This window comes from Ciconia boyciana, chromosome 6 (assembly GCF_034638445.1).
Source record: "Ciconia boyciana chromosome 6, ASM3463844v1, whole genome shotgun sequence".
NCBI lineage: Eukaryota > Metazoa > Chordata > Aves > Ciconiiformes > Ciconiidae > Ciconia > Ciconia boyciana.
Genome location: NC_132939.1, coordinates 29614719 through 29640479, shown reverse-complemented (window position 1 = coordinate 29640479; position 25761 = coordinate 29614719). Strand labels below are relative to the sequence as shown.

The 25761-nt window shown below is 41.7% G+C and overlaps 1 protein-coding gene across 5 annotated transcripts in view; it reads left to right on the top strand.

Annotated features, from left to right (window-relative positions):
- Positions 1–23597, top strand: part of RPAP1 (RNA polymerase II associated protein 1) — a 43419-nt gene extending 19822 nt beyond the window's left edge. For 4 of the 5 annotated variants that reach the window (XM_072864424.1, XM_072864423.1, XM_072864425.1 and 1 more), the window contains 14 exons: positions 2318–2503; positions 4291–4425; positions 4603–4782; positions 6767–6924; positions 8268–8447; positions 9220–9421; positions 11333–11442; positions 13864–14059; positions 14997–15146; positions 15626–15768; positions 17000–17804; positions 19881–20057; positions 20750–20806; positions 21552–23597. In XM_072864424.1, the coding sequence (XP_072720525.1) occupies positions 2318–2503; positions 4291–4425; positions 4603–4782; positions 6767–6924; positions 8268–8447; positions 9220–9421; positions 11333–11442; positions 13864–14059; positions 14997–15146; positions 15626–15768; positions 17000–17804; positions 19881–20057; positions 20750–20806; positions 21552–21707 (2835 nt within the window). In that variant the 3' untranslated portion in view covers positions 21708–23597. The remainder of the gene's footprint in view (positions 1–2317; positions 2504–4290; positions 4426–4602; positions 4783–6766; positions 6925–8267; positions 8448–9219; positions 9422–11332; positions 11443–13863; positions 14060–14996; positions 15147–15625; positions 15769–16999; positions 17805–19880; positions 20058–20749; positions 20807–21551) is intronic. The other variant, XR_012042985.1, reaches the window with a different exon arrangement.
- The last annotated feature ends 2164 nt before the right edge of the window (positions 23598–25761 follow it).

Genomic DNA, 25761 nt, shown 5'->3' with positions numbered 1-25761 from the left:
TTCATGCTGAGCTGTTTACAGGAATCAGAATGAGAAGACATGGTAGGTAGCTTGAACAAAGGCTTGCTGGATGAGTTAGCTTAATGGTCAATAGAATGCCATTGCTGTGCTTTGGGACAGACAAGAGAGTGTGTTATCCCAGTTTGAGAGATTCAGATATATTTTCTCCTGTTTGTATTTGTTCTGCCCCATGATTAAATTCAGTGCAGGCTGCTGAGGTTCTCTTCCTTTTGACATCTTTACAATCAAGATCAGGCCACTACTAATGTATGTGTACAATTTAGTTTTTTTAATATGGCCTCTTACGTTGCTGGCTTATTGCTTTGTAGTTTTCCTGCTTCTGAACAGATTAAATATTCTCTCTGCTTTCCCTTATGCCTTATAATGCGGCTTTCTTTTTCTCTCATTGTCCATTTTCTGCTGTTCTCAAATGCTTTTCTTACACTGAAAAATACCTAATTTCACATTCTTCTTATGAGTCTATTTTCTCCTTGATGCTTTTTCTCCTGTTAGAAGGTTGAGACTTCTTTTGAGTGCTCAGAGATACTAGAGAGCCCTGAGCAGCAAGATTAAGATGTCTTCCTGGTTGGACAGAAGCAGTCCATTATAGGCAAAGCATGTTGTGGGCTGTGTTTCAAGTTCCTTCCATGAGAGCTGTTCCTGTGTCAGACTGCAAAGGGGCTGGTGATAGAGAAGAGTGGGTAGATCTCAAGAAGCCCCCTGCAACTTCTCCCAGGCCTTTAGAGCTCTCCCTAGTGGGAAGGCAAGAGAAATGAAGGACTGGGTAGCTTTCTCCACATCTTGCTCCTTTTCTAAGATATGAGCCTAATGGTGTTCTGCTAGATAGATGAGTCCTGCCCACCCATGGTAGGTAATTAATGCTATGAATTGGCTTTTTAATGTGCTTTTCTTCTGATATTGCTCTGGTTTATAATTGTCTGCAGTGCTCTGATTCTCAGATCAAAGCTTGTGGCGTGATGTCTTGTATAAGTGGGGATTGCTGACTGTCTCAATGCCAAAAGCAGCACTGTGAGTGCTGTGTTGGTATAGTTTTCTTATTTGGAGAGTCCTTACTAGAGTCTTATGCTTTGAGTTTCAAAAGGTCTCTGAGGAAGGGACAGGGCTGGAAGTCTGGCCTTTTGCTCCAGGATTTGGAAGACAAGCAGGATTTATCCCCACTATAAACACAGAAGATCAACACACATAAAAATCATGCTGTCTGAAGGTTTCGTTCATTCATCAATGGCTATGGGAAGGAAGAACCTTTCTCTTTGTTTCCTTCGAAGACCCAGATACTCTGTCTTGTGCTTTTCCTTCTCGTGGTGGAAAGAAGGCTATAGTCCCAAACTCTGTATTCCAGATGGACTCATAGCTGCATCCCGTAAGATCAGGCCTCTTCTGACCATGTCATTCACTCACTTACCAACTTTGTTTAATACTGGGGGTTTTTTTTAGGTTTTTTTTTTTTAAAATGTCTGATAATAACTTGCACTTCCTTGGCACTTCCATTTGAAATTTTTCAAAACAGCTCAGGGTTTAGTTGAAGTCTACGACTTTTCTGATTAATGTGGTAGTTATTTCTGATTGCCAGTTCAGGAAATGGAAATTTAAAGCAGTTATTAAGTAGTGCAAGCACTCAATTTGACTGTCTTTTATATTCTAAAACGTTTTGGGGGAAGTAGGACTGCTATGGGAGCAGTCCCCTCTCTGAAGAGTTGAAAGCTCACTTATTGCAGTATTGCCCTAGAACTTGAGAGTGTCTGACACTGTCATTAGTGGTGAACAAAAAAGGGTATTTTTTTTTTTATTTGCTGAAGCCAAGGGTGTTCAAACAAAAGCCAAAGAAACATGAAAAAATACACCAGGCATGTTAGCTTAACATACCAATTTTTACATGACCATTCTGTATTATTTGTGACCTAAGTTCCACGCAGTTCCAGAAATGGGAATAGAGCCAATAAATGGCAAATTCCAGTTTAACTTCTAGAGCCTTGGTGGTTTATTTATTTAGTTTTATCTTAAACGTTTTCCAGTCAAGCTGCATTTCTGTTACCTGTGTAGTGAATTTAATTCACCTTACAGTAATTGCTTTTCATGGTTTCCCAAGTGTGTGTGGGTCATAGGTTAAAATCACTTCCCTGAAAAAGCATTGCATTCTACTTGTACATGTTTAGAATACCCTTTATTGTGTTCCTGTTTTCCTGGGGTTAGGTGGGAATCAATAAAGCATTCAGTAATAAAAAGCATGCTTGAAAACTTTGTCTTCCATGATTTCTTTGTGAGAATTTTATTTTATGTGCTTTTACTCTCCTTATAGAAATATCTTGACTGGACTTTCTCATGGTACCAAGGGATGGCTGCATTCCCCTTTGTCCCCAATAATGAGGAGGAGGAAGAAGAGGAGGAAGAGGAAGAATTAAATGGAACAGAGAAGTCTCAAGATAAAAAATTAAAGGATGAAAACAAGCCAGATCCAGATGTCGCCCGATATGATGTTGTAAAGGTAAGCACAGAGCTAGACCTGAAATCTTTTTAGGAAAATAGGCTCTGCACAGTGGCTATGTGTGCTGTTGAAACATTTGTCCTCCTGTGTATGCTATTAAGAACATTCTGAACAAGAATTAGAACTCTTTCCTGGCTGTTGGATGTTATGTTTCTGTCATATATTACCAGGAGGGTAATTTTATCGATGTCTAAAAATGTTGAGACTTGACCTGTGTGATTTCAGTGTCATTAAGTATCTCTAACTTCCTCTAGGGAAATTGGCAACAAGAACACTGATGACCTTGTAAGACTTGCTGAAAGAGTGCATGCAGACATGATTTTCAAGCTCACTTACTTGAGCTAAAAGTGAAAAGGTTCCAGCCACTATTAAAGTGACTGTATGCATTTTTGTGAAGTTTAACGTGAGCATTACAGCTAGGTAGTTCAGAAATAGTTAGATTTGTACAATGACATTCTTTTTGTATTTGACATAAGGTGGCTACTTAGCATTTCTCCAATTTCATTCTTCATATTTGCATTTCTCAGATAAAGAGTTACAGCATTTGGAAGGGATTCCTCATTTATTTAAGCCTAATCCCACATTCCTGATTGTTATTTTTAGAATTCCTATCTTTGTTATCTCAAACCCAACCCTGGTGGAGCTGATGCAACTCTCTTGCCTGCTGCAATCATTAAAACCTGTGATTACATCACTTAGTCCATGTGGTTGAGCCTGTGTTCGAATGGCACTTGGTTAAAAGCTTTACTGGGGAAATGAATTACTGTACTTCAGCACCTGGTCTCATTTAGAGGCTTCATGATTTCAGATGTATTCTACTAGGTGACACTGTTTAAAAAGCTTAACAAAAGAGTTGTAGATAGAGATGAGATCAGTTTGTGATTCTGAAAACAGTTGCGTGGTTCAGCATAATGGATTTTAACTTGTTCCAAGTGGCCTGAACTCAGAAGATATTTGGGATAAAATTCTCCACTGTTCCAGTTGTTGTGAAATTCTGTTTCACACCTGCTTGTTGGCTGTTACAACCCAATTACTCTACGCAGTTGGAAAAGGAGTATTTAAACTAGCAGCTGAACTCAGTCAGGCCTAGAACTACAACCTTACTTGGCTACAACTTTTTAAAAGTATCGGTACTTACGAACTCAGGTGTTGTGGAGTTGCCTTTTCCCAGAACTAGGAATGCATGACGCTGTCATTTAAACTGAAGATTTGTTTCCTAGCACCGCCACTGATCGTGGTGATCTGCTCTGTGAAGCATAAAATAAAAATCACATCATCTCTCTGCATCTCTCTATTCCTACTGCAAAATAGGAATTGGTGTCTGTTCTCTGCTTCTGTCAGCTTTCTCTGACATAGCAGGTACTATCAGACAGAGTGCTGCGTTAGGTGGAGGTGGTGTCTAGCCAAAATAATTCAAGGAGCATAAGAACCCTTTTCAGCCACATTAGGTTTTAGTAGTCCTTTATAGGGAAGGTTGTTTTCCTATTCCCTGTTACTTACAGTTTCGTATCCTGGAAAACACAAGTATCCAAACCCCACCAGTGGTCTGACTCAGAACAGAAGTTCAGTCGTTCCTGCTCTCTTGAGCTAACTCTTGCTCATTTGCTAGCATACTGGCAAATCCACAGAAACTTATCTCTTTGTTTCCCCATTGGTAATTTTAAAACCGTCTCTCTGCAGAAGATGTAATTGAATCTGCTTTTGTCTTTGAGGAACTGCAGTTCAGAGAGCCATCGTTAAGAGCATAAATAATGGAATTATTTTTTTTTCTTTCTTTCTCCTTTCAGGGACTTTTGAAGACACGGATCCAGCACCGGCTGAGGTACATCCTGGAGGTGGTTCGACCTGTTCCAACAGTAGTCCTCGATATATTGCACATCCTCACCCACATAGCAAGGCACTCCTCTGAAGCATGCAGCCAGGTAAATCTCCTATTGTACAGGAGCTCAGGAATAGTAGAGAAAGGTTTGAAAAAGGGAAGAAAGAAGCAGGTGAAGTTATGGCAAAGATTAGACAAATTTGTGTGTTTTGCATGTCTTCTGCATGTCTGCATAATTGCATACCTTTAGTTATGTGTGCTGCCTGCTATTTCTCTGCAGCTGCTTGATTGTCCTCGGTTGATTGATACCATTGTCAGGGAATTTCTCCCTACTCGGTGGGATCCCCAAGTGGCTGAACCAGGGTGTTTACTCACCAGCCTCCATGGAGTTGCTTGCGCCACTGCTATGAAGTTCATCAGAGTGTTGGCATCTGGAGGCCGAAATGCGACTGCCAGGCTGGTGAGTGATTCTCAGAAGAGCTTTTCTGATTGCAAAGGCCTTTGCTCTCTGTGCCTTGCTTTCTAAGTAAAGATAGAGGATTAATTGGAGGTGAGACTGAGCGGAAGCTGAAATAATAATTGTGAAGAAGGTGCATATGTGTGTTTTGAAGTTGTTGTTGACAGCATCATACTAATGATGCCTTCTGCTGTGTGCCAGTAGAAGAGCTGTCTCAAGCTTTTCTCTGCTTTATTTTGTTTTACGTAGAGCAGTTATGAAAAATCACATAGCACAGCTCAGTGATACTGACCAACAGCAGATGTTAGAGCACACATTGGTGTGTGATGCTCTGTACTCTCCCGTGTTTCAGTGATAGGCAGCTTAGGACTATATAAACCAGAGATTTAATCGCTATCCTTGTGTTTTACAACCCTGGTTGAACTTTCCTGCCATTCATTTGTCTTAATAACTCTGAGCTAATTTATCAGTATTCCCAACCCCTCTTATCTACTTCTGAACAGGTTTTCCACTCAGAGATAATTGCATTCACTCATACAGGTCATCACATTGGTGCTATAAATGCATAACATCTACCAAGAGCAGCACCCATTACAGTGCGATGAGCACCTCTTAGGGTTTTTGGTTCAGTATTGTTAATAGCATCTAATAAATTGCCATCCAGGAAATTGCTAACATCAGCAGAAGAACACCAGTCTGTTCTATAAAATACATAGAATAATGTACTGATAATGGATAGTGGGTTATTTAAAGGCTGTTAAGTGGTGCTAGGAACATAATAGAAAATCTCTGAATTTTACTCTATTTCAGGCTTTGTGTACTCCAGGTATTTCAAGGCATGCAAAAATTGTTTACAAGGTTCCTCCCACTCAGGGTTTAGTTCTGTTGCACTCTCATATGGCTTGCTACAGGCACTTAAACATGGGAGTGGAAGATAATAAAAAACTAAATCAAAATCATTAATGTAGGAATTTATTTTGGCTAACAACAAAATTCTTCCATCTTCCTCCTCTGGAAGTAAATTTGACTTTGCCCCCTGTTCTGTAGGAGGGGTGTCAGAATTCATCAGCTCCTTTGCTTTCTTGCTGGTGTGCATTGATTTCCCTACAAGATGTCTCTAAAGCATTTGAATTTTAAATTATCTATAATACGTCCTTGTGTTGTGAAAAAGACATTGTTATCTCATTTGTTTAGACAGAGCACACATGAGCTTTTGTATGTGTGGGAGAAGGAAAGAGAAGCTCTTTTTTTATGGTTAAGCAAAAATACCCAGTTGTTGGGGAGGATAAAAATTATTTCTAGAGAACTGCAAATGAGTCATGTAATGCTTAATTCAATACTAAAATAACCTCAGAACATTTCCAAGGCAGCAAAATTCTATAATCTTATAAAAGTAATAGTGAGGAGGTACCCTTTTATAAAATAAACACAGAATTGTAGAAAGATTTAGGTTGTAGGACCTCTGAAAGCCATTTAGTGTGATCTCCCAAAAAGAATATCGTCATCAATTCAGTACTTTTGTATACAGTGTTTTTAATAAGATATATCTTTACATGTAATCTTGACTCTATTAGAGTTCTATTTACGGCTACTTGAAGGATAATTATATATCTTTAAAAAATCTGTTAAATGCTGCAGAGAGCAGCATCCAAAACAAGAGCGTGTGTAGGCTAGATAAACTGCTGTCAGGAATGATTTAGGTATAGTTGATTTGTGTTAGGAATGGATTAGGTAACACCTAGGCATCCCCTCCAGGAATACTTCTGTCTTAATAGCCATTGACCATTTATTGATCCTTTGTAGTATGCTCCTTAATATTACACAAGATAAAGACAGATTTGAACAGTGCAAGAGGAGTTTAGAATGAGATTAATTGAAATCTGCACCTCTTTTGGTGTGTCAGAGTAATGAGGTAATGATGCATGCAACTGTTGTCTCTTATCCCTTTGTCTTTTTTGTTGCTCATTCTTTTTTATTCGTTTTACAGCTTAACAAATTTCAAATGAAAAGTCGGTTAAGTCGATTTGTAGCTGAAGACCCGCTGGATCTGCTCTTGCCAAGGGAAGAAGCCATTAGGCTAAGCACTGAAGCCTTCCGGTTGTGGGCTGTGGCAGCTGGCTATGGTCAGGCCTGTGATCTCTACAGGTACAGTCTAAAGCTGGAGAAATGGGGGTGGAGGGCACAACAGAGAAAATGGACATCCTGGTCCAGATGGGCAAATATAGGAATCTCCAGGCTCAGTCTCTACTCCCTTCAGGGAGTCTTACCTCCCTTTCTCTGGCCTCCTGCAGTAAAACTCACAGTTTCTAAAGGCATTTGTGTTGAGTATTGTCTCTTTTTCTGTTTTTTTCATTATCTCCTGTGTTTAAGCACTGGTATTTTGTTGTTTCTCCTCTGTACTATGGGAGATAACCCTAACTTTTAGGGCTGCATCTTCTTCCCCTTGAAAGCATGAATGATCTGTGCTTATGTGACATCAGGACACATAGTTTACTGCACACCTAGGATTGAATCTGTTGACCTAAAGGCAGTCTGAGGGCAGCAGTCACCAGCATCCATGCTAAGTGAGCCAGACTGATGCAGACAAACACTGCATCGACTTTCAGTTCAATACAAGTTCTTGTGCTTGACTGTCAAGGTCTGCACTGGGATAAGTCTGACCTACCTCAAGCACTGAATTTTCTTCCTGTGATTGCACTGACTTGGAAGCACAGAGATGGCTATGAAGTTGCTCTGAAGAGGTGTAAAAGGGTGGCCAGTGTTAAGTTTCAGAAGGGAGATTCTCTCTCGCAGCAGCATTTTGTGTTCTCCAGCCCAATCAGGTGTATTGGTTAATAAAGAGTAAAAACTGTATATAATTTTTTAGCACTGTAAATAAAGTTGAGGAAAGACAAACAGCAGAAGATTCCTTAAATTTGCACGATTATAACTGTGGATACTTTGGCTGAGAATTTGAGTACTAGGGAAACAAGAATAAAATAAAAGTATTTTTTTCCAAGAGATTATCAGAATGCTTGGAGGCAGAGTATTAGGTAGGTCCCATTCAGATGAATTTGGAATGACAGTATTCTTCCTTTGTCATCTTTTTTTCTCTATCTGTTTATTTTTGTTATTTTGGTGGTGGTGATGGTTGTCATAATCTCATTTTAGCAATCTTTATAAATATGTGATGGGAGGGTGTAAAGAAGATAGAGCCAGGTTCTTCCAGTGGTATGAAGTGAAAGTACAAGAAGCAATGGGCACAAATGGAAATACAGGAAATTTCACCTAAGCGTAAGAAAAAAATTTTTACTGTGAAGGTGATCAAACACTGGAGCAGGTTGCACAGGAAGGTTGTGGACTCTCCGTTCTTGAAGATACTCAGAATCCAACTGGACATGTTCCTGGGCAAACTTGCTGTAGCTGACCTGGCTTGAGCAGGGAGTTGAACTATAGATGATCTCCAGAGACCCTTTCCAACCTCATTTATTCTGTGATTCATACTATAGGGATCTCTACCCTGTGCTGGTGAGGATACTGCAGTCCCTGCCTGAATTGCTCAGCACTTGCCGTGGGAAGAGCCCTATGATTGAGTTGTCTGTCCAGCGAGCTACGGCAGTAGTTACTCTGCTGATACACGTGACGCAAACAGCAGGCTACGCGGCAGAGCTGCAGGCCAAGCTGAGCAGGTAGGCCCTCTCTGTCACCAGTTCTGTGTATCTGAATAGTTGGCATCCTGTCTTCCCTCTCTTTGGTTTGGTGACCTGGCTATCACCTTCTTTTTTTCCTTAATTTTGGATGGTTTACTGTCCCACATGTGAATCCCTGCATGGTGGGGTGTATTCCCTCTGGCACAAGGTCAGAGGGGTAATCTAGTCTGACAGTGGTATACCTGCTAGCTTGGTAGGAGGTAGGAGCAAAAATTGCATTCAGCTATGGGGCAGAAGGGCAATGTTAGCCAAATGCCCTGCTGAAAGGAGCTAGGAAATTCCTTTGACCTTCCCTTTGGGGAAAAGAAAGTAACCTCCCTGCAGAGACCAAGATGGGTCAGGATTAAGAGGTGGTTGGTTTCGATAGGCATCAAAGCAGTAGGATTTGCTGGACACAGGTACGTTTTCTGGTGAAAAGCAAAAAACTCTTTTAACTAAAGCTGGATACTGAGGTGGTGTGTCCAGTAAAACTAGAGCATAGCTCAAGGACAGAGTAGTGCAGGTGAAGAAACTTCAGCTTGCATGAGTAGATTCTGCATTCATCCTTTCTGCCTAAATTGACTTGGTCTGTGGAAATGTGCAAAGACTTTTTTTTTTCCCCCTAGTGGCTGTTGTCGGGTATCAACAGTTGTTGTCGGGCCTTCCAGACTACATGCAATTGGAAATCTTGCTCTTAAAAATGGTGATTTAGAGAGGCAATTGTTCCTGAGACATATTTGCTATCCTATGTCATTCTTCCATTGTGTTTCAGTAATAGCTCAGAAGATAGTGAACAGATTCCACCTCCTCCAGTAGCATGGAATCAAGTGTCAGGCTTACAGCCCTTCCTTGAGACCGGCCTGAAAACACTCCTCCAAGAGATATCCCAGACAGAAACTTGGCAAACTCTCCAGCCTCTGACCACAACTTATGTGATCTACCTGGGAGTTTATTACAGTGCTTGCAGCCAACAGGTAAGGCCTGAAAATACAGGGTGTCTTTTCATCTCACCAACATCAGCCTTGTGTATTACCTCTGAAAACCTGAACTTACAGGCAATGCTAAAAAAGACAGATGTTGAGGCATCTAGCTGAGAACTAGATTTTGTTTACCACACCTCATATCTAGGCTGCATGGCATCTAGGGTCAGATAAGTCTGCTGATCCTTCACATTAGCAGTGCCAAATATCACTGTCTTCCTTTCTTGTCCTTTCTTCCACCTAATTTAGTTTGGCAGTCCTTCCTCCTTGTGGCCTAAATCAAGTTGCACATTTTTGCATTTGCTGTGGTCTGAGAGCTTACATGTGGACAGCTATGCTGCAATAATCTGGTTGGAAGATTGAGTGTTGAGGGTCATGCCATATGAAGAGGATCATGCCATATGAACTTTGGATAGGAAACAATAAAGATAAATTTATTTGTTGCCCCACTGACATTCAAGGTCAAATTCTGTAACACAGTAACAGTTGTAGTATGTGACCATCTTTTAAAGTGAGTTTTCTGAAGGTAACACATCAGTGTCATGCTGTTGAAGAATAAGGTCTTATACTTTAGCTACCTTAAAGATTCATGTTCTAAAGATAAATGCAAGTTTCCTCTTTACTGCCCAACTGACATGCCTGAGTTCTGATCTGGGCGAGCTGTCTTCAGGGTGTGGGGGTAATTTAATGGCTGTAGTTATTCACACTTCTGCAACTCCTCTGAAACTTGCCCAAAGCAAATGAGTTTGTTAGTTGTGGCTGGGGTGGAAACCACCAGTATCTTTCAAAGATGTCTTCAGTGCCCCAAAGATTGGTGTTACCCTTCATGTGCTGTCATTAGGTCCTGAGCATTAGAGAACCAGGATAACCAAGAGGTTAATACTCCTTTTCAACCTTTATAGATATCCCAGAAGACTGGCTGACAAAATAATTGCTTAAGTCCTTGAACTATGACATAAGATTTTTTTTTTTATTTCCACTTAAAAACAAGTTCAGTCATCTACCTGTGGTTAGCTAATCTGATTAAAAAAAATAAAATTGCATATAGCACGTTTGAATGGACTAGTGCAAAAAAAAAAAAAAAACAACAACTTGTATAGTAACGAGATTAGTGTATACTGGGACCTTCTTGGAATATTTTTGTTAGATGACTAAGAACTAAGGTTAACGTCTTCATGTAGACTTTACCGATTTCTGGAGGGGGATTTCACCCAGGGGAAAATTAGATTTTATGTTATAGAAATGAGTATTTCTGTATCCTAAAGCAGCATTCTAATGAAGGGAAAAAACATTAAAATTTGCCAGCATGTTCCTTCAACCTGGAATATTGCTTACTAGGGTCAGAAGAATTCAGATGGTTCTCTAAAAGCCACAAATCCTCCTCTGTGCAGTGTGCATCCACAGTCATGCTTTGATGGGTAGGTCAATTGCACTTTATACAGTTGATTTCTTCCCCCCCGTCCCCCCCAATAATTTTTTTGGAGACCTTCATGGTGCCACTCTGCTTTCTCAAGGTAGTTCTGATCACCTTTGTGTCATCTTCAAGTTAAATGGAAAGATCAGCATGCAGATGGTATGGGGAGGGGGGTTTAGCTACTTAGGGCAAGTTTTCATTTAGGGAATCTTGATCCCAAGGACCCCATACCTTACTTCCAGCCAATTAAGAAATCTCTGTGATGCATTCTAATACTTGAGTGCGACAACACCTTGAGGTGCCAGCTCGCAGCTTCCGCGCTACCAGCAGTGAGGCCAGCTCTAACCTAGAGCAGTACTACTATGTAGATGATGTGGTCTGGCAAAAAGATAACAAACTCAGAGAAAGCAATTAAATCAACCTGGCTTTTTGCCCTCACTGGAATGCCTTCATTCACCATCTTTTCCTGTCTTTCTCCATGTCTTCTGCAGCCATCAGTCAATCCAATTGACTGCTTAGAGGAACTGGAACGTTTGACATCTGAGGTGCTGCAGCCCCTTCTCAGCCAGCCAGCCATACACAGCATGTGGGACTTCCTCAGGTAAAATCATTTCACTGCGAAGATGCTGTTGCCAGAAGCTAACGGAGCCTCATTTCTATACTGTACTGTGTGGCAGTTTTCCCCCTCCCATTTCTTTCCCCTGTACATACGTGCCCCATATGTGTGAATTAGAGTGCAGTAGTGCTCTGTCTACACCCTGCTTTGTCCTCTCTCCCCTCACAGCAAAAAGCATGATGGCCACAGGGATTCTCCAGTTCCTCTTTTCCTACTGGTGCTGCTGCAGGGTCAGCAGCTCTGCCCTTCCATGTAGCTGTGTTTTTCATATCAGTTTCAGTTTGACTTTGGTCACTCTTGGCTTTGATTCTTCTTTGGTTTCACTGGTTTAAAAAAAAAAAAGTAACATCAATTTGAGTCGTCCTTACATGGGGGAGGTGAGTGTGTGTGTCTGTACCGTTCACGTGCTCTGTGTAATGCTGCTTATATAAAATAATTTAAACTAGACTTTACGCTCCTGCAGAGCTTCACTAAGGCTTTCAAAGCACCTGCAAGAAAGTGAAAGGCCAGATACCAAACTGTTCTTTCAGACATTTGGATAACATAAGCTTTGTCTCTGGCTCTGGGAACTGTTAAGCACCACAGAAATGCTGTCTTTCTGCTGTATAGGGAGCCTCCCTGCTAGCCTGTGATCAGTCCTCTGGAGAGGGGGATCCTAAAAGGCCTAACTTGTAGTCAGGGAGACATCCGGCTGCTTCTGAGAACATCTGATATAAAGGGCCCTTGAAATTTTTGGTTTTAAGTGGTATTTGAATGCTCACCAAACAGTTTGGCCCATGTTCTTTCATGACTGAGAACTGAGGTGTGAAGGTCTTGGCACCAAAACTTCCAACTCAAGGGCACTCATTAGACCCTTTCCTGCCTGTCCTTGAAGTCTGAAAACAATGGGTTTCATCAGGCTGTAAAAGCCTATCAGCAAGAATTCTCCTAGGCTGCTGTTAACACTGGCTGGTAAAAAGAATCAGCTAATCTCTGCCTTAATATTTTGACAATCTTGTCAAAACATTCTGGGCAGATTAGGGCCAGGAGTTCAGGGTACTCTGTAAGCCCCAGATGTGTTCATACATCTCCTACATGATAATGCCAATGGAAAGAAGAGCAATGCATTTAAAGAATTAGTTCTCTGTCATAGAGTAGTGATATGGATCTTCGACAGGATTTGCCCTGTTGCCTCATGACCGCTGAGCAACATGCTTACGGCCGCTCTTCCTTGTAGTGGTCTTGCCTGTACAGACATGGTATGTCTAGTGTGGGGCCCTGTAAGCACTGCTGTTATCCCACAAGTGTGAGGTTGTTTACCCGGTGTGTGAGACGCCAATATACACACAGGGCAGAGGTATTTTATTTCATGCCTGTGCAGAGATGGGTGCTAGGTGGTAGCTCCACAAAGCTAGCACAAAGTTCGGTCATACAGGTACAGTATTTATACAGTTTAGTTATGCATATGCATAAGTAATTACAAAAAGCAGTTTTCTATTGGTCACATTTCTCTTATTTCAACTTAAAGCTACAGTGCTACTTTAATATTCTGCGCATGCTCAGAGGTGAGGGGTCTCTGCTTGGGCTAGGGTCTCCAGCTTGAGGGATGTGACTTTTAGTATTATAATGAGGATAGTTCATGTGAGGGTGCTTCTTATCACACTTCTACTAGTTGTTTCAGATGGTTTCCAAAACATTTTAATTGGCTTACATATTTCTTCAAGATGTGCTTCTCTCCCAAGGACAGTAATTCTTGTTTAGAAGTTCTGCTTTCCAGCCTGAATCCCCCTTATCAGCTTTACGTAAGCCTTGGCCTTCCACCAGCTCCTGTTAGACTACACTGCTGGTATGAAAAGTTCTAGCTTTGCCTGCAGAGAGTGAGCACGCACACCAAGAGCAGTATGCACGGTCATGTTCATGTACGTTAAATCTAGGCTCTTTCTGAATAGACTTTAAAAATATATACTTCATGAGCACATAACGGGCAGTATTTTTACAATGTCAATTTTAGATATAAGCTAGCTTTTTGGCTTTGCCAGCCACTTTGTTATTGAAATGTCTTGAGTGGGTGGGCAGCTTTATTAGCCTGGTTTACGTATGTACATGGGGAAATGTGTATTTTTTTTAATCAAAGGCCCGATGCTTTCAAATGTTTGACATCAGAGTTGCGTCACTGCATCAGTATTTCTGCATGTCATGAACAATGTAGCTGAAGATTCAAATTCATGACAGCTCACTAGCATTACCTTGTATGGCGGTAGTGCTTACTTGACCAACTGTGATACTAGGTTTTTTCTTGCACAGTCTTTGGGGCTTCCGTTTTACTGCAATGTGTGGCACAGCAGGGAGTAACATTCCTACAAGATAATTCTTCAGCGGTATGAGTGCTTTTGACCTGACCCCTCTCTCTTTTATCTGTTCACACAGGCCGTGTTCTGCTTTGTGCAACCCTCTGTCCTGTTCCCCAGCACCAGAATCTGTCTTCAGCATTGCATCTCTGAGTTGCATTGGAGGCAAACCTCCTTTGAGCCTGGTTGGCTCCAAGTCACCTTTTCCCTTCCTCACTGCCCTCCTATTTCTCATCAATAGCATCACTCACATTCACAAAGGCCTGACCAGCAAGGTGAGAATAGACTTTTTCGCTGTAGGTTCTAGGTGAATGATGATATGCTTGTGAGGGAGGTTAGTATTTGTATCCTCCCAGGCTTAAGAGTGATGTTAGTAGGACTATTAAAAAGGAATTGTTGTGTATTTTTATTTTAAAAATAACAAAGTCCTATAGAGAGAAATACCTCCATTTTCAGAACAGGTGGGACAAGGATCTGAAAAATATATTCTGTCTTTGACTTCCAATTGACAGTTGACACTGGGAAGCTGGAATTATAGAGCAGGTGATGAATAATGATGACACTTAAAGGATGGATTTATAAAGAATGTTGAGAAGGGTTAAATAACTGTTGTTTGGCTAAGCAAAATAGATAACAATGTCAGAGGAGAAAAGAGATGGTTGAGGCATATATAACAAAGAAAAATGGGATGAAATTAAACAAGAGAATGAGTGCTACAGTGGCTGAAGAGATTTCTTTCCCTTCTGGTTGCCCTGAATTTTTAGAATGAGAGTGTCATGGAAGAGTGCAAACTCTGAGGAGGAAATGGCAGAGCCCTAGAGAGATGGAGAACCTAGCATAAGCTTTCTCAAAACCTTCCTCTGTCATCTTATGTTGAATTAGCGGATGGGTTACTAATAGCGGTATCTGAGAGAGATCGCCAAATGAGAGAGAGACTTCTTAAGTCACTGTCCAGACTTCTGCCTTACAAAGCACTATGGAAAATGTACGCAGTGACTATTGGTTACCTGTGGTGGGGATGGTCATGATAGGTGCAGGTGAGACCTGAGGCAGATATTTATAAGGCTATTTTTGATTATCCCTTTTGGAGCAGCCAATAGGAATTCTTATGGGAGAAGGTAGGGGGTAGGCCTTGGAGAGGGCTATGTTTTATGTTCCTCCAAGCACGAACTGTCTTAGTAGTATTTGTCTCCCCTTCTGATTCCTTTATAGTACAGCTCTGTGCTGGACTTCAGAGGCTTGAAGGATTATCTGCATCAAAGCTGGCAGACCAGACCTCCCTCTGTAACTCCCTCATCTGCATGGATCCTGCGCCATGAATATCATCTGCAGTACTTTGTGTTAGCGTTGGCTCGGAGAATGGTATCGTTATTAGTCCTTTCATTTCTTTCACCCGAGGAACTGACTTCACCTTGGCCTCTCCAGCTCAGTGTGTCAGACTGGCAACTGGTCTTTGCAGCCATGTTCTTTCTCATATTTGACTTAGGTCTCATGACTCTTCAGCTGTCTTTTAATGCCCCATTAGCAAATAATATCTTTACAGTTACTGATGTGGGGATTCAGATCCAAAATACTTTGGATGGCGAAATTATATTTTTGCCTGTCTTTGGGCTAGAGTGAGAACAAAGTTTTCAAATGTGCTGCTAAAAAAGATGTCTGACTATTTAAGACAATCAGGGGAAGCAGAAAGATCTCAGTATGAATGCTGACAGTTCTTGTAGTCTGCCTCAGTCTCTCACTTTCCAGCAAGATCTATGTCTCGGTTGACTCTCCTGTCCTTGTTGATTGCTTTGTTGACAAATGATATAGTGCTTTTATCTGTTGTTTTGTTTCCTGTACAGGCAGGCACTTGTCCGGATTATGCCCAACATGCCTCATTCCATCACTGTGTTGCCATGGCATTGCTAAGCCGTCTGTTGCCAGGGAGTGAGCATCTGGCTTATGAGGTCCTACTGGATCTTGCCTTTAATCCAGAGTTTCTTCCGTAAGCTTTGCATTTTTTCCTTTCTGTAGTCTGGTACATGGGAAAACTTGGGAAAATTGAAGGAGCACGTGTTGGCACTGCAATTTTGTCATAATTTTTGGCCTTTAATAGGGCCTGTATTCAAATTTTAGTTACTCATCGGCATATTCTCCAGTCACAGAGCCTTTTAATCAGATCGGCAGTGTGGTTGCAGATTTCTCTCCAATGTACCAATGCTGAGAAACGTGACTAGTTTCTTTTGATCTCTGTGGCAAGAGTCCTGTGATTCCTGATAGAACTGATTCTCACTAAATATGGGAATTTGACATAGGCTGAAAAGCTTATTAAATCTCCCCCAAACCCTTATTATACAAGTTCTTACACAAATTTCTGCTGATTTGGCAACTGTGATGTTTTCCACCTTGCACTGGAAGAAATCGTGAGCATCTCAAATGTGAAGCCTCCCATGTCTGGCCAAGAAAATGGTAGCAGTTTATCTTGTTCATCACAATCTCTTTGTAATTTGCCATGGCACATCCCTGTAGAGGTTGGACCAAGGTGCTGCAAGGAGATACTATAGTTTTCCCAAAAGAAGGAAAGTTTTTGGGTGGGTTTGCTTGTTTGTTTGGGTGTTGTGTTTTTGTTTTTTGGTGTTTTTACAAATGCCTGCTATAGAGCTACCATTTTGTGAGAATTTGGCAAGTAATCTGAGACCATGGTCAGTCTCTGGTCTGATATCGTGGCACATGGATTTGACAAACACCAACTCCCCCCCTTCCCCCCCAAATTCTAACTACCAGTCTGTATGGTTCATCTGACCTTGCCACTGCCAGCTGCAAAGCTACTATTTCGAGAACTGTCTTATTGATTCATGTAGGCCTTATATGATATGCGGTATTTAATCTCAGCACCCTGACAGCTGTGTGGCTAAGTAGACTGCCTCTCTGGAAAAGGGGTTGCAGCGTCCACACCAGGCTGCTGGCATTGTGTGGAGGTTTTTCATGGCAAGGCCTTAGTGTTGCTAACTCCAAATGTAGTTCTGTGAATTCCCTCTAAATACCAAGATAGCTGATACTTTACAGGCACTCAGTATTATCATAACTGAATGCTGTAGAAAGTGTTGTGAGTGCTGTGTGTATATTGCTCTCCCTGATCCAGGAAGATTGTAGAGGTGAATTTCTGTGGTGTTTTGTTTGTTGGGTGTTTTGGTGTGTGTGTGTTTGTTTAACTGATGTTTGTCTTTATCTTACAGTGAAGGGAAAGCTGGAGGGCCAGAAGCAGCTGATTTCTCTGATATCCTGCATCTGGGTACCAGTGCCAAACTGGCACAGCCTGGCTCTGTGGCAGCATTTTTTTCAAAGGCTACTCGTGGTGCCCTGCTGAGAGAATCGTACCAGAATCTGCCTTTCATCCGCTCCTGCTACCTTTCTCATTTTGTCCACTTACAGCCTACCCTTACACGTTCCCAAGCATTCTACCAAGGACAGAATTACCTCATCCAGTCAATGCTGCTTCCTGAGGTCAAAGGGCCCATCCTGCCTTCAGACTGGCCATTCTTTCCGCTTATCAGCCTTTACAACAAAGTGACTAATGCAGAGACACGTGGGGCTGTACTGAACTCTCTCCCACTTGATCTCGTCCACACTGTGACCTGGAACCTGCAGTGGGTCTTGTTGCTGGAAACCTGGCGTGCTAAAACCCTTCAGAGCATCCCTACTGCTGCCAAACTTGCACGGCTTATGTGTGTCTTCCTCACAGGTGGTGACCTCTTTCTAGAAGCACCAATCCACCGCTACACAGCTGCCCTTCTCTCTGTGTATTGCCAACCCAAGACATTGGACTCTCTGAACTTGGATGCTCCTCTCCCTGGTTTGGCTTCCTTCCATGATCTCTATATAAGTCTCCTGGAGCAGTTTGAAGGTGTCTCCTTTGGAGATCCACTCTTTGGAGTCTTTGTTCTTCTACCTCTACAGAAGCGTTTCAGCGTTCATCTGCGTCTCTCTGTTTTTGGGGAGCACACAAGTATCCTGCGGGCACTAGGAGTGCCACTCCAGCAGGTAGTCCTGGCTTTTGGTAGTTGCCTGTCACTGCATATTTCTGCGTTACTGGGCTCTTGCCTGTGTTTCTCCAACCTTGATTTGGGCATCCTCCCAGCAGTTCCCCTTCTTCCTCATCCCTCCTTGTCTAGTAGAATAGTCATGCTTTCTTTGCTTAGAAGCTTTTCATTCTCCCTGAAGAAAGTCCAATGCCTGGAATGTAAAATAGAATAGGAACGGAGAGCAATGTTATTTTTGATTTAGGGCTGTGACAGCAGTGTATACATTTTTTTGTTGTTGTTATTTCTTTCTTTTTTTAAACAGATTGATTGTAAGTCTGGAGAACAGAGTCCAGCCCCTGTAGGTACAAGCCCTTGTCACATAATCATTTTCAGAAACCTGTTGAACTTTGTTCTGAGAGCAGATAAGGTGTACAAGTGGAGGGCAGGAGCTGTGAAATTGTTCAGTCTTCAGTGGAAATTGTCCCACACCCTGCTTTGGTCTAATGACTGAGAACCTCCTTCTAATTTATGGCCTGTGTGTATGAAGAGCTAGTCTGCACCCCATGTTCTTCTGCCAGCAATTACTTTTCCCTTAAATAAGTCTTTTCTCACCTTGGTGAGAACCTTTTCCTTGCCTAATGTATGGACAAACAGTCATTTTCCCTCTGAACCATGTTTCCACATTTAGTTACACTGGAATTGTGCTTTGCTGGGTAAATTTGATCTGTCTAGTGCAGGACTGCATTTCTTTTGAATGAGCAGAGCACAAGAGATGGAATTTAGCTGCCTTTAAGTTCTATGTCAGTTGACAGACAATACCTGATCTAGCCTAAAGTTTGCTAATACAAAGATAACATTTCAAAATTTTTTTTCCAAACCCCTATGAACCAGCAGTTTACATGAGATCAGTGCTTTCCATTGTGTGGTTGCAGTGCTTTTGCTTTGGTTGTAGTAGCCCTGCGGCCAGTTTTTCCATATCATTATGGCCAGATGAGCCTTTGTTTAAGCCAAGTAAGGCAAGATATTCTGGCCTGCTTCTTATGATAAGCTATCTGTTCTCTTGATGTTTCCAGTAGCCCTTCCCTGTCTCTATTCCAGTTCCACAAATACATGTAGGAATAGAGCTAAACACGATATTCCAGATGAAAGCCTTCATTCTACGTCATGTGCTTTATCTTGTCTTGATCCCTCAGTACCATCAGAATTGTGGCATATGTTACGATGGAGAACATTTCAAAGCAGATTGTCTTTCATGTGCTTAGAAATTTTTTAAATGTCAAATACTATGAACAGTGTTTTCATTGTTTTTCATTGAAAACAAACTATGTGTTGGCAAATTTGAGCAAGATCACTTGAGATGATGTTGTTTGTTTGGGTTTTTTTTTCCCTTTTTGTCTTGAATTAAAAATACCCTAGCGGGCAGTAGGAATATCCTAGCAGGCAGACTGCTTTTGGAATTGAGTAAAATCAATGATTGTCTTTAATCATGCAAAGAAGATGCTCCAAAGTGAAATACGTAATTTTAGCCCTAGAGAACTTATCTCAAAATTGAGAATAATAAAAACTGGACTTCTGCAGAGGGGAGAAGCAAACACAACTAAGTTGTTAATAAAAGCTTTTCTAACCTATTTTCTGAAACTAGACAGTGAAGTCAGAAAATGCTGGAAACTTTGCTTAACAACAACATTAACTCTGGCACATGTATCTGGTTTCCTTTTCTGGCTAAATGCATAGGTCAGTGTAAGCCTGTCTGGTACGTTAGCAGGATGCGATGCTGTTGAAAGTACTCTGTCTCCTCACTTTGAAACCGCTCTTCTTACCTGTGCCAAAAAGCAACTGCAGTGATTTAACCAGTAAAACATCCCTCCATAAAGCTGAAGAAGTCTTGAGGATGCTTTGTCCAAGACATGCCATATTAGTCAGTGTGGGCAGTAACAGCTGTGCTCCAAATGGGAGTTGTGCCAGCAAGGTACATCATGTTATGGGAGTGCACGCGCAAAGAGCTGGGGAAGGGCACCCTAAAGTAATGAACTTCCCCTCGCTACTTAGACCCTGACAAAAACTATAATGTTGTCTCTGGGTGGGTTTGTTGCAGTTTCCTGTGCCTCTTGAGCGATATACTTCCCCTCCTGAGGATAACCTGAACCTCCTGCGACTCTACTTCCGAACACTGGTCACGGGTGCACTGCGCCACACCTGGTGCCCTGTTCTTTACGTGGTGGCTGTGGCTCATGTGAACAGCTTTATTTTCTCCCAAGACAGCACGACACAGGTAGGTAATGGACAGCAGAGCCTCAGGGCTGGAAGCTTTGGGTTTTGCATCTGCTCTTCCCCAAGGGTCCTGTGTGGCTTGTGGTGAATCACTGACCCTGGGCTTGAAAACAAAGACTGTAAGCAAATGTTTTGAGGACTGGTCAGCTGTTTGAGAATCCACATACGAGATGCGGGCAATAGCTCTTGTTCGTTATACCCTAAAGCATTTGCATTAATGGTAGCCAATCCTACATAAACCTTTGAAGTCAGCAACTACATGGGCTATGTTACGGCAGGAAGCATGAAGCAGAGAGGATGAGGGAGCTGATCAGGTAGAGAGAGCTTGTAATAGATTTAGCCATTGTCTGGGGCAGTCTTAAGGTGCAGAGTACTCTTTCCTTTCACCTTGCTTGAATAACCAAGCAGAAACCTTCCCATGGCCTTGGGGCCTCTAGCAATGGTTACTTGTGCTAACACTTCACCTCTGATCTACGATTCTACCTGAAAGTTGAGGAGTCAGCTGAGTTTCAGGTCGGGGGAAGGAGGAGAGAGGCACGATCCAAGCGACAGCCATCTCAAGCCCTTTCTGATAGAACAAGCTGCTCTTTGGAGCATCATCATAATGAACAAAGCATCCTTCTGGAGTGCTGTACGCCCATGGGCAAAGGTAGCACTGTGCCGTATTAAGCAAAGTATGTGTTTTGTTCGCAGGAGACTGATGCTGCTCGGAAAAGCATGCTGCGGAAGACGTGGCTGTTGGTGGATGAGGTAGGATCTGTAAGGTTCAGTCTGTGCCACTGGGACTTAAGTTTTTCAGACTCGGTACTGTTACAGATTTACCTTTGTCTTTCAAAATTTAACTACCTTGCTAACTTGAGAATGAGAGATTAGCAGCAGGATTTTGACCTGCGATGGCTGTAAATACTGTTATCCAGTTCTTGTAGTAATTGAACTCAAAGCACTGAGCCCATTGGAACCTAGATGAATCTCCTGTACTGTATTTCCATGGCTCTTGCCCAAGCTGCCTTATATCTGGATAGGGAGAGGTCCTAGAGAGATGATCGAGCACAACTATGACTAGGTGGCCAGCAGTGATCTCCCTTAACTCCTAGTTGGATGCTTCCTCCGAAAAGAACAAAACAGATTTAAGGCTTCTCTTTTTCTCAGGGAGCTTGCCAAAGTCTATCATTTGTGTGACAGAGCTGGGTCATTTGGCACTTTGTTTAGCGTCCAGGGTAGATTTAGATCCAACTCGAAACCCCATTGGGGCTTCTGGCAAGAGGTCATTGTGAGGGGTTGTTGAGGAGACAGTGAAGTTCTGTTCAGAAGAGGAAATCTCATGCAAATCAAAAGTGAATTTTCTTGGAAGAAACTCACCTTTGCTCTTGATGCAATTAAATGTTGGGCATGATGGAATTGTACTATCTGGCAGGTTGCTATGTTGTGTTGGAGACAGGTGGAAAAGATTAGATTCTGTTCAGACATGCTTAATGGCTGCTGTTTCTTTCTTCAGACCTTGAAAAAGCACCTACTCTACTACAGACTGCTGAATGCAGAGAGCCCTTTGGGATTTGACCTTTATGAGCAGCTCCCTCCCATGCGACTGAAGCACCTGCAGATGGTGACACAGAAAGAAAATAAGGAGAATGGACCAGTGCTAGTCTCATAGCAAAACACTTGTGCAAGAAGAGGGCCAAGGGGAAGAATGGAAGAGCTCAGTGTATGCTTCACTGATGTGTCTTACCTGCACACTCTTGGCATCTTCAGAAAGTGAAGCACTAGTAGCATGCTCCCAGCCCTGCAGAACAATACACATCTTCTCAAGATATGGCAATATGTGTGTGTAGCCTCTCCATGATGAATGCTGGAGCATTTTCCTCCATTCTCTTTCAGGTTGTTCTGCTTCTCCCTGGAGAAGGTGAGAATGTGTCTGAGAGGCACTGGGCTGTTGAATAAACTGAAGGAAGTGGAAAAGTTATTTTGTTCAGTCAGGCTGGAGATTGTGGGTTCACAAAATGATGTCTGTTTTCCCCAGATCTTTCCCTTGCTTTCTTTGTACCCTGAGTTTTGAATGGTCCTTTCCCCACACTATCCCCTGCAAATAAGATGATAATACAGCAGGGAAGAAGCTGATGCTGAGAGCTTTTTAAAAATATATATACAAGCAGTTTCTCTGGGACAGTGTTCTGTGCACATGGTCAGTCACACAGATGTATTGTGTCAGACCTCTAAGAAATAATATTTCCCAGTGCAGTGGTACAAACACTGGGTATTCTCCCTTGGCTGTCTTTCGGATAGTCTCTAAACTGCTTTCTCTTCTCCCTTAATTTGGTTACACGTATAACAAGATCAAAAATAATTTATTTGCAGGGCAGGATGCTTGGCAGTAAGCACTCCCCATTAGAGAAAAAAAACAACCCAAGTATCTGCTTGTTTAACTAGAATATGTATTGGTTGCCCTCTGAGAAGAGGGGAATGTAATTTAAATTTTAAACTGGAGTTCCTCAGCTTAAACCTAATTTTAAAAATTACTAATGTGACCCTACTTCTATAATCCAAATTATGTATTGCAGCCTCAGACACAAGAGCTACAAATACAGCACCCTAAAAGGCTCATCGCAAGTGACAGGTCAAGTCCAGAATTTACCCTAGGTGTGATCTCACTGGATGTTTTGTTTATATACAATAACTTTTGCAGAACTACAGTCACTCTGGCAGGCTTTTGTTTGGAGAACTGACTTTTATGAGCAAAACTTGTTAAAGTTATTTCTTTTGTTTTGTTCTTACAAATAAATTCCTCTGGAAGGTGCAGGGTGATGCCTAGCCTGAAGACTTAAGCTTCTCTCTTTACCTATCAAACAGGCCAAGCTAGCTTCCCTCCAAAGAAACCATGCCTGTATTAACCTTGCTCCAGTGAATGTCCTAATAAGAGTGTGAAACACTGTTAATAGGCCAGCTTGTAATTGTTGAAATTGTTCCAGACAAGAAACAAACTCCAGCTAGCAACTTTATGGCTGTGGTGCTGTCTTTGCATTGGCAGTTTTCTAAGCGTACCAGTCCTCCTTAGGTTGCCAGAAAATATGCTGTTTCATCCTTTTCCCCCTTATTTCAGATAGGACATGGGTGGAACTGATGTTTCATTTTAATCTCTCTTCCCCCCCACCCCGCAGCTTTTGATCTGTGGTTTTTCTCTGCTGCAGATCAATGGCACATAAAGTAACAAAAGCACCGTGGTCAACATGATGGGGTTTTTTTGTTGTTAATTATTTTAAAAGTACTTGATGTGATTAAAAGTTTAATCAAAGGCATTCAAGTTTCTATTCTGTCTAGATGGTGAGATGGTGAGAGCCCAGCAGTTGTCTTTCAAGAGCAATGGATGGTAAAATTTGAGGACTCCTAGCTGCCCATTTAAGAGCAGCCTTCATCAAGGACTTTGCCTTTTGCTTTTCAGACCTCCAGTTATAAAAACTCTTTCAGTCCTTTGTGTGATGCAAAGTTGAATTTTGTAATGTGTACAGGGTGTAAATAAATATTTTGATAGCTCTGCAGGTTTTTTGAACCATGAGAATGCTCTCCTTTTAATTAAATCTTTCTTGAAATCTTCTTCTTCTGTTTGCAATTTATCAATATCTTGGGAATGCTACTGCTGTGAGCGAATCCACTAAGCTTTGGAGCTCTGTAAGAGAGCTCTTCAAGCCGAAGGCATCATCCTGCTTGTGTGGTGGGTCATTAACACGGGATACCAAATGCTGTGTGTACTTGGGGAAGGTGCAGGGTGGGTATTATGTGACTTGTCACATGCCACAAGTGGAAAGACACTAAAAAAACTGTCCATGGATGGTATTTGTAGGTGATGAGAGAGGAGGTGGATTTAATTTATTTTGTGAACCCTGGGAAGGAAAGGATCAGGCTTTTGCCTGATTCTCAAAAGCCCCTCTTGTTCCCAGATGTTCCTCAAGCCATCGGTGTATGCCCAGAAAATACCTACATCTTTTAACATGAAATTCTGATGCAAGCATCAGCAATAGAGGAAAGGAAAGGATCCCAAATCAGTCTGCAGACCACACTGGTGTGGACGCTGCATGTGAGATGAAAGCTTTCAAAACTTTGGATGTCACTTGAGATGGTACAGCAATCCTAAGCTTGAATTTTTTAAGGCTTTGGACAGCCTTGTACCACATTTCTCTGCAGAACACTAGAGGGCATTGCTTTACCTAGTTTAAATGGAAACTTTCTCAGCTTCAGTGCGATTGGGACTTAAAAAAAAAATATCAAAAAACAACCAACCCATAAAACTGGTTTGAATTTTCTGCATTTTTTTTATTTTTGCATATACTTTTGGAGAAAGTGTGGAGAATTAAATATTTTTTAAATGTGATTGGTTGCTAAGAATCATTTAGTGCTTTGCCAGCAGGATTATTTTGGAAAAATCCTGGTAGAGTGAATGAAAGCTTAAAACTTAACATGAATGCACTCTGAAGCAGGACCAAAGTGTGCCAGTTCTGTTAATCCAGTTTAATCCTGATCAGAGTACGTGAGGAGATGAAGAAAATGAAAACTGTCCCAAAAACTGATGTGACTTCCTAACTCCTTATCAAAAGCTTAAGATTTCTTTGAGAAGAAAGTAATTCTGCTGAAATGAGACCCACAAATAGGTTGCTGGGATTTCTAACTCAGAACAGCATATGTTGTCTGGTAACTGATCAGAAGACAAAAAAAACATCAACGACCAAATAAAAAAAAATCCCCACAGATGCTGTCTTTTAATTCTTAGAAAGAAAAAAAAACCCAACTACCTTCTGGTCCTTTGTGGCTAGAAAATGCTTGGTTTCATCCAAGTTACTGATGTTACCCCATGTAGGAACAGTGGGAATCTGTATTGGGACAAATTTAGCAGGGGCTGTGCTGGAAGGCAGCAACAATGTGCTTTTAAAAACAAGTGGTTGATTGGACTGGAGATGAGTTGAAGATAATACTTCTAGTATTGCTGTTGAGTTGGCAGGTAAGATGGTTGGGCTGTCTCATAACAGTTTTGCATCCCATAACTTTAATGGCAGCAGTTTTCTGCATTCTACTGAATCTTCCTTTGCATTTTGAAGGGGGAGAGGGGGTTTTCCCATCAGCTTGGAAGCATGTCCTTTTCTACCTAGAAGAAATGGAGTTGATTTGTGATCCTTCGACTGCATGAGTGGTTTGAATTCCCTGGGTTTAGGATCCCTATCTGGTGACTTGGCCCACTTTGCTGAGCAGCGGCAGTTCCCAAAGAAGATGTAGGCAACTCAGTAGCTGGCTGTACTACGCACTGGGTAGGACAAAGCCTGGCAGAAGAAAGTAAAGAGTTAGGCAAGGAAAAAATCAAAACAGGACTGAAACCTCACTGTATGGGAACTTTTTAACGGTAAAGTACACGTGAAGCATTATATAATTAAAGCACTTACATTCCACTGTGTTTATTGACTACTTCCAGTTTGACAATGGAATTTAATAATCCATTTCTAGACTAATGCATTCTGTCTGGCCACTTAATATCAGGCACACCCTAGACACCTTTTGCTGATGAAGTCATGGACAGATAGAACAAGCCATAAGATGTGCGTGTATAAATATACTACGGGTCAGACAAATGTGTTTCTTTTGGTGTCAGACAAAGTAGAGCAGAAAGGCATGTTAATCCTTGCTTTTGCTCCTTCCTAGTTCCGCGAAGAGATTTCTCTTTGGAAATC